The sequence below is a fragment of the Gymnoscopelus microlampas genome (assembly GCF_963454915.1).
Source record: "Gymnoscopelus microlampas genome assembly, chromosome: 3".
Lineage (NCBI taxonomy): Eukaryota > Metazoa > Chordata > Actinopteri > Myctophiformes > Myctophidae > Gymnoscopelus > Gymnoscopelus microlampas.
This window is the reverse complement of record NC_139940.1, coordinates 28,021,666-28,031,103: the sequence shown is the minus strand read 5'-3', so window position 1 is coordinate 28,031,103 and position 9,438 is coordinate 28,021,666. Positions and strand designations below refer to the sequence as shown.

The 9,438-nt window shown below is 42.6% G+C and overlaps 1 protein-coding gene across 1 annotated transcript; it reads right to left on the bottom strand.

Moving 5' to 3' along the window:
• Nucleotides 1–735: 735 nt before the first annotated feature.
• Nucleotides 736–4,132, bottom strand: frrs1l (ferric-chelate reductase 1-like; the record flags this gene model as incomplete). Its single annotated transcript, XM_084052294.1, has 5 exons — nt 736–908; nt 1,412–1,658; nt 2,271–2,409; nt 3,326–3,410; nt 3,931–4,132. The coding sequence occupies 5 exons, from the start codon at nt 4,130–4,132 to the stop codon at nt 736–738; spliced, it is 846 nt and encodes a 281-aa protein (XP_083908420.1).
• Between the last annotated feature and the right edge of the window lie 5,306 nt (nt 4,133–9,438).

Below are 9,438 nucleotides of genomic sequence, written 5' to 3'. Positions count from 1 at the left end.
GCATCATGCAATGGTTCTGTTGTCACTTGTTTTCAAACCAGGGGTAAAATCCAGGAACATGATGGCATACAGAAAAAGTTAACTGAAGACTTAAATGCTCTATGAGCTCCTTTCTCTTTTAGAGCATGTCCTCTGGAACTATAGGCTACTTACTTACTGTATATGGTTTACCAGGCCAGGAGCTTACTACTGTCCTGTCAAGGTCCAGTCCCCTTATCTTGTGGCATGAGGATGAAAGGTCCTTTGTTATCTTCATTTAGTCAATTCCTGCTCTGTCCCATGATGATTCTTAAGAGTTAGTTATTGACTCATGTAGTGCACACGGGTTCCAGAGTATAGCATGTAAATGTAAATAATATAAATCTATGTTTTACCTAAAGCTATAATGCCACTATTTCATTGTAACTTTTATGTGAATGTACCGCAGCTATACCAAACCCTAAGTTGGGTTTACATGTTAAGTAGTAAGATATTTGCTCAATGATTGGAAATAAATTCCATTTGAGTTCAGTATAATCCATGTATTTATTGTTTAGTTTATGTAGTCTAGCGTCTTGTGCAAATTGTATATTTGATGGAGGCTGTGTAATTAGTTATAAATGGCAAATACTCTTATTGCTGGTTTCTCCTCTCCTCTCCTCTCCTCTCCTCTCCTCTCCTCTCCTCTCCTCTCCTCTCCTCTCCTCTCCTCTCCTCTCCTCTCCTCTCCTCTCTCAACTATCCTCCTGTGATGAGTTAGGGTGTTCCCATCAGCAGGTAGAAGGTGAGGGCTACAATGAGGAGCAGGCAGAAGGGAGAGTTGAAGGTCTGGTAGGCTGTGGAGGGCATGAAGATGTCCTCATACTTATAAATACTGATCATGTGGTCACTGACGGGGGGAGCGTCAATGTCATGCCTTGTGATGGAACCTGTTGGCAAAGGTAAGATGACACACTTTAAGATGGGAGAAAAATTGAAAATAAGTAGCGTAGACTTGTGTAAAGTGAACAGCAGAAATGCGCAATATAGTCCTCAGTGTTAATTCCACCCTTACAGTCTCTGAAATGCCCTGCCTGAAGATTTAAGTCAGTGTACTCTTTTAAATCGCTCCTGAAAACGTATTTGTATACCAAGGCCTTTCCTTAGATTTTAGTACCCTTACCTTGCACATTTGGTTGTCTCAATTGTGTTAATTTCAATATAAGTATGTGTGTGTACGTTTATGTATATGTTTTGGTTTTATTTTATCTGTGAATTTTAATTGACTGTTGTTGTTTATCCCTATGGATGGTTTTTATCTTGGCATTGTAAAGCACTTTCTAACACTGTTTTTGAAAAGAGCTTAATAATTATTATCATAAGTCGATTTGGGTCCATTTTTGTCCGGAGTTAAACTCTCTACTGGAGATTTTGCTGTGTGGAGGAAACACACCTTGTATAGCAGGTCCCCAGGCAAACAGGTAGTACCATGATAGGTGCAAGTCCACAAGTGTCTCCTCTCTAGGGACATATAATGGTCGTTTGAAACGGCAGGTCACCCGGTTATTCTCAAAAATGCCCTCCTCATCCCTGGCTGGGTTCCTCTTTATCTCTTTGGCCCACTGGCCCACATTGTAGAAGTGATGGATCCTCACTCGTCCATTATCATCATGCACACAGCCCATGACATCATCGCCTCCCTGAGGAAGAGAGTGAAATTACACTCAAGATACTGTAATAAAAACTAAAAATGTTAACATAATTTAATGAGAAAAAGAATCAAGAATCAAAGAATACCAAATGAGATGGTCAAGTTTATACAAGTTTATAAGGTGGTTCTCTTTAGTCCATCAAGAAGGAAAGGCACAATGATATAGAATATTGCTGAAAGTTAGTTTTACTTTTTTAGATAAAATAGATCTCTTTGAAAGCTGTTTCTATTGGACACCGTTGCCTATTAGTTTCCAAGTTTGAATAAAAACGGTATTCACTATTTATACATACAGTGAATTAGTAGGCTATATAAATTGGGCTTAAATTGTTTTAATATTTGCCAGTCCCCCAGGGGGTTACTCTGCACTTTTTGCCTCCTTTTCCCCCCTCTACACCAGATCTCGTTGTTGAAATAGCAGATCTTCAAGCTTACAACGCGTTTTCGCTGCATGCTCCGATTATAACATTCCCAGAATAGGAACGTTAGGGTTCATGTGGTTAAGTGTGTAATATCTGTATGCTCTCAAAGTTAAATAAACAATGAGGATTTAATTGTGTGGTGAGTCTCATCATGATGTAAAGCTGCTGCAGATGCTCACCATCTTCTTGTCAGAGGAGAACCCTACAGCCACCCATCCGTCTGTGTCTGCACTCAGCTCGTACTCCACATCTGTCCCAATGCGACGGAAACTCAGAAAGTAGTCACATGACTCAGCATCACATCCTGGCTTCCCATACCTGGACATAATACACAACATGAGCACTTATACAACGTATTATACCCACAAAGGTTGACCACTTATAACTGCAATGTCAAACCAATGGAACAAGGCGAATACAGGAAGGGTGGGCACTGGGGAAATCTGGGCACCATTTTTGGGAGAAGACTGGGCACTAGAGAAGAGTTGGCACTTTGGGTGAGAAGAGTGCAAGAGAGCACAGTGGTACTAGTGGCCAGTCTTCCAAGAAGAGTGGGCACTAGACCGCCTAAACCTAACCTTAACCTCACAGAACTATTCCTAAACTTAACCTCAAACTAATGTAAAATGTGTCTGAAAATGTTTTGGATGGGGGAAAAAATCATCTAAATGTAGTTGCCTTCCAGTAATACGCATGCCAGACAGGTGCAAAACGTGTTCTGTGGACACACAGACTTCAAAGTATTCCCGGTTTGGTGCCCAGATTTCCCCTAGTGCCCACTCTTCTGAGGTCTGGTGCCCACTCTGTTTTCGTAGTACCCAGAATGTGTTGATGCCTACTCTAATTCCTGTTACCAACCAGGCTTATTCAAAAGAATAGGATTTCAACGCATGAAGATGCCTTTAACTCCCCAGAGTAGACACTCCAATGAGCCTGTTTTCTGCTGAAGCGCTCTCTCGCTCTCTCTCTCTCTCTCTCTCTCTCTCTCTCTCTCTCTCTCTCTCTCTCTCTCTCTCTCTCTCTCTCTCTCTCTCTCTCTCTCTCTCTCTCTCTCTCTCTCTCTCTCTCTCTCTCTCTCTCTCTCTCTCTCTCTCTCTCTCTCTCGTGTAGCCACAGCCACTGAGATGAAAGAGCCACAACAGAGGGTAATAGCCCTGTCTAACTACATAGGAAGGAGAGGGGAGCCGGATATAGAGAAAAAGAGAATGAGAGACAGAGAGCATCTTTTGCTAACCTGATGCAGCCCTTAGTTACTCCACAGTCGACGACTTTGATCTTGGCAAAGGGATCCACTGGTGGGGCTGTAGGGAAGGGATAGCCTGCAAAATGTAGAAACAGGAGTCTGTATATTGCATACAAACACACTATTGTTGGCAGGTTGGTACACAAGCTTGTATTGAATTGGCAATCAATTGACAACAGCTTGCTGAGACAGTATAGGGTGGCTGTGTGTGTGTGTGTGTGTGTGTGTGTGTGTGTGTGTGTGTGTGTGTGTGTGTGTGTGTGTGTGTGTGTGTGTGTGTGTGTGTGAGTGTGTGTGTGTGTGGTAGAGAGAGCAAGAGGCAGATAAACAGAAGAGGGGGGAGGTCATCATCTGCTGCTACTAGCAGGGAGCTGGCCAGGGTGCTGAAAGCCTGGGGTTGGTGTTTTTGGTTATGAATGTGCAGAAGGTAGCAAATACATCGGTAAATACAACATAGATCGGTCCCTGTATATTTATACTGCAGTTCAGCACAGATACTGGCTATTGCATCTTTAAATTAAATCGTAATGAGAACACTTTGCTCAAATCGTCACATACTGTTACAACTACACTTCATGCTGCAATACGATTCTTACCATCATCTGACAGATACCTAGATTCAAGGAACTCGGAGGCGAACGTGCTGTATGAATCCTTATGCGGTTCCTTGTGGCCAGGCTCTCCGTGGCCTCCGTGCCCGGTCCGGAGAGACCCTTCGTCGGTAGGGCTTGGCACGACCCCCCACCACCAGACTTGGCTCAGCAGTGCTAGATGGACGAGCTTTCTGAAGGAATTCATGGCCCAATAATACAACTAAAACGCCTAATATAACGATAAATCCGACAACATCCTCATTATAGACTGCGTGTCAGTGTCTTCATAGACATCCATCGCACCGTCAAATCATCTTCGCGTCGTTATTGCTATTGCTGTTTTTTTCCCGGTGATGCAGCGTTTGTTGACCATACGACCACGATGATTAGATGGATCCAAAACGAAATTAGCCTGATCTACCCTATAATCTTACATTTACTTTGGCAACACCTAATCCTCGTGGGATAGATCCCTGCCTAGATAAATCCTGTCGCCTACTATTTAATCTGAGGATAAGGATTGCATCCAGAATGAATGGTTTCGTCCTGAATGGTCTCATCCCCCCCTCAGTCAGTCACTGTAGCGTCCAATAGGGAAACACTACGTATTGTTACCGAGATCGATCAATTGGGGTTTTTCCCCCCGACATTTTCACTAGAAAGAGAATCAAATCTATAGCTCGGTGGTGGAATTCATTCAGATTAACAGGCTACAATGAAGGTGCCTTTAAGGTAAATATCATAAAATGTTTGATTGGTCTGACCAGCAAAGGCAACACTTGTAAATCCACCAAAGGAGCAGATAAGTGATTGAGAGGAAAAGGTTTTGGGGGGGTCCCCAGATGACAGTGGAGTGACATTTTTAATACCTAAAAAAAAATAATAATAATAAAAAAGGAAGTAAGAAAGTAAAGAAAAAAAAACATTGCTGCATCAAAAGTAATCAACAAACTATACAATAAAAACTGGTCAAACATTGGCCATTTCTTTAATATAAAAAAGAGGGAAAAAATGTGAGCTGATCTACAAGCTCATGACGCCTTGCAATATTTATCTGAGGTCAAACAAAATGTAATGCTTCAACTCTTACAATTCCAAGTGCTTCAGGGTGGGGGGTCCCCAGTTCAAATATGATTATTTTGGGGGTCGCTGCCTGAAAAGGTTGAGAACCACATTGGGGAATTAAGTAGAACATGTCTGGAAACGATGGTCACCTGGCGCCTGCCCTACCCTACACATTGGTGCCAAATAGGGATAAAAAGTCAAACCTAGAAACCTTCAGATGCTGCAGTCAGCGTTCCTCAAAATTACATCTTCTTCATAAAAAGAACCAACCTCTAACTCTTTGTGTAGACATGGATAGGCAACAGGATAGGTGGGCACTAGGGACATCTGGGCACCTCGATGTAAAATTGGCTATTTTGTCCATACGCAGTCATTCTGTGGGTTGAAGGATGAAATTAAGTCTGATAAAGTGGTAATGATGTACCATGCATGTTCAGATCATGTATACTTTACATTATTTAAGACAATTTTTCAAATATTTAATTTTTTAACATTTTGGACAAAATAGACAATTTTACATCGAGGTGGCCAGATGTCCCTAGTGCCCACCTATCCTGTGTATCCCATGGATCAAGTCCCTACCCCTGAATTTGTATTTAATTGTATATTCGTTACCCTTTAGCATGATTACACAAATGGAGACCTTGAATATGATCAATATTTATAACATTACATACAAACCATAGAAATATGTGCCTTGGATAGGATTACTAATAAATAAAGTAGCTTAATATTCTCAAGAGTATCGTAAATCACTGAAAATCGTAACCTCTATGTTATACACAGAATTGCCACTAGATGTCAGTATAAGCCCACTGTTCTAAATTCTTCATGGGTTGGTTGAAGAGTCTCTTACATTTTCTTTGAATGTTTATGCCATTTCAGACTGGCACAATCTGCACATACATTTTAGAACTTTAAAACCATAATGTTGTTTAATGTTGGGATTCTATATTTGTGTAAGATTCACTGCTTTAAAGTGGATACCGTTTTGGAATCACAGCAGTCTTGATAGAGAACCATAATGGTTCATCTTATCTACTCTTCTTCACCTGTGGACTTGAATGAACAAGTCTGGGCCTACAGTACTTCAGATCCACGGTGGATCTGAAGCACGGCCCTGGATCCACCATTGCCCAATTGACGCTGGCTTTGGTCCACCTCTGATTTCTGGTGATACTTGTATAGATCTGTGGATTGGTATTATATTAACATGTCAATGTAGTAGGCTAGTATATTCCGGATAATTATACATAACATAAAATAAAAACATTTAAAACAATGTATGTACATAATATAATATGTATGTATATATATATATATTTAAATAATAGCTATTCTAACGCTGGTGGCTGCAGTAAAGGCTTATTAGAGCAACTCAGCATACATTGGCTTCTCATACTCTACTCTCACACTGCATCTATGAAATATGCCCACTAGTGTTGTTCCAATAGATCTCAATACACAACCTTCTTTCTTTTATTAGGCCCCAATAAAACAAATAATTTTGTTTTAGGAGAGTGAACAAATAATTTTGTTTTAGGGCACATGTTTTCTATTTGCTTATTTATTTATTTATTTTTGTTTTTGTTTTTTTGTAAATAGGATATCGCTCATTGTCACCATAATTTACTCTTTTAACCTTGTAGCCTTTTTTTTTAATTTAGTCTCAGTATGTGGCAAGGACAATAATGAGAGACTGCTATGAATGTCTGTAACCAGTAGGTGACACTGGAGTAACACCGTGTGAAACAGAGAAAGGCAATACAAGCAGACAGACTGAACATTGAATGATTGATTGATTGATTGATTGATTGATTGATTGAATATTTTTATATATTTTTTTGCAGAAATGTAAAAAACAGTACAGTCAAAACACGTTGTCTAAAAGGTACGTCCTTGCGGTCTTGTTTCCATTGGGGTTCCTGGTATTCAATTCATAAACATATAAAGTAGCACCAAACAGTTCAATATCATCAGTGCAGAGTGCAGAGTCGGAAAAAACGATGGGGGGGTGGGGTTGAGAGTCAAAGGAAAGGGGGGGGGTCGTCTGTCTGTAAGGGAGAAGTGGTACAACCTCCCCCTTTGGCCTCCTGAAAGGTGAATTTTCAGGGCTGTTTTAAAGGAAGCCAACATACTGTGTCAGACATAACAGTTTGACTTTGACTTATATTCATGGGTAGCCTAAACAGTCAATTAAAATTACAGCACAGGAGATGAAAAAAAAAATGGTGTCTGTGTGTGTGTGTGTGTGTGTGTGTGTGTGTGTGTGTGTGTGTGTGTGTGTGTGTGTGTGTGTGTGTGTGTGTGTGTGTGTGTGTGTGTGTGTGTGTGTGTGTGTGTGCGTGCGTGTCTGTGTGTGTGTGTGTGTGCGTGTGTGTGTGTGTGTGTGTGTGTGTGGGTGTGTGTGTGTGAGTGAGAGATTGCGTGCGTGCGTGCGTGCATGCATGGCTGTGTGCGTGTGATTTCCTCCTGGCTGTAGGATGTTGACCTTTAACCTTCCCCTCCTCAGCCTGTCTCTCTCTGCAGACACAAATCATCCTGATCAATCGCTCCCCTCGTTCCCGATCTGCCCAATTATCCCCCGTTTATCCTCCTATCATTCCCACCTCTGTCACAGCGCGCTCTCCCTCTCTCTCCCTCTCTCTCCCCCTCTCTCCCTCTATCTCTCTCTCTCTCCCCCAATTACCATTCAGTGCGGGGGGCAGTGCATGCTGGGTAATGAGGGACTCTGGGCATACCTATCTTATCTAAATAACATTAAAGGGCCGCTCATTAACACAAGCTCTGCTCCTCTCCCTCTCTCTGTTTCTCATACACATACAGACTCACCAGCTCCAATACACATCATGCCAGAGACTGATAGAATGATGGAGAGAGAGAGAGAATGAGAGAGAGGGAGGTGGAGGAGGGGGAGGAGGAGGAGAGTGAGCTAAATGTCAGCGGTGTGTCTCCTGGGTCTCTGAGACAAGTGAGTGACAGCAGAACAACGGCCCCCGGATCCATTCACAAACGGCCATGCTACTAGAGCTACATGCGAGCTACAGATGATAGCCATCATCTGCCAAAACTTGTAACGGCTTAACTACTATAAGCACGCAGACACACAGACACATATGAACACACACATGCATGGCACGTGCATGGCATGCACACATGCACACTCGACACGAACATGCAATTACCAAATGTGTGCCCCAGTGTGTGTCCGTCCGTCCCCACCCACCCGTCCGTCCCCACCCACCCACCCCACACACACACACACACACACACACACACACACACACACACAGTAAGCCAGGGGTTTTACGAGGGATCAGTAGCAATGTAGACGGCTAAGTCAGAGCTGTCAGTCAATAATGCTCCCCTGAGAGTAGAGTGGAGACTGGCCTATAGTGAACACACAGAGAATTCATCGTACTACAGTACAATCAGTTATTATCCACACTGTCGTATGACAAAGTATAAATGGCTTTATGTCTGTTCCATCAGTGCCTCTCCATGTCCATGTCACCTATCCTTTGTTTGTTTGTTTCTCCCTCATTATCGTCCCCAAATCTTCACCATGAATGTGTTTAGTGCAGCTGTGGAGGTTTCTCCGCCAGTGTGAACAGGCTCGATTCCTTTGCGGGCTACCGAGAGTGAAACTGTGTTTAGTCTCAGGCATCTAAACTCTATTGGCCAATCCCCAGCTCATTCTGTGTGGGAGAGTGGCTAGATCACTTATCGACTGCTGGAGCCCACTCATAACACAAAGCTATTACCTCTGCCTCTTACCGCCACACACATACGTAGGGTACAGCTCACTCCTCACACCGTACAAGACCTCATTCAGCAACTATCAGAAATCACTTTACTCACAGAGAAGGGTAAACACTAATGGCACAGTCCTTACCACCACCATTAACACACACAAACACACACACACACACACACACACACACACACACACACACACACACACACCCACGCATGCACACCCATACACACTCCCACACACACACACACACACACACACACACACACACACACACACACACACACACACACACACACACACACACACACACACACACACACACACACACACACACACACACACACACACCTGTACAGATATGTACTTAAGGTCACAGGGTAGATTTTCCTCATAGTCATTCGTTTTCAAACAGTGACAAAGTGAGATTGTGAACAAAAGTGCCTGTCTTTGTAGATTTGCATACAACGTTGGTTGTGTACTGTGCTGTGTGTGCTGGGGTCCTCATGTTTACTGAAGGATGAACAGTTCCATTGTGTTGATGAAATGTTTACTGTGCAGATAAGGAGGGATGGGACATCCGTCAGCGCTCATTAAATATGTGCAACAGTTGTGGATGCACTCACAGGCCGACCGACAGACAGACAGACACACGTTATATCCATTGATATATGCTCACATCTATAAAA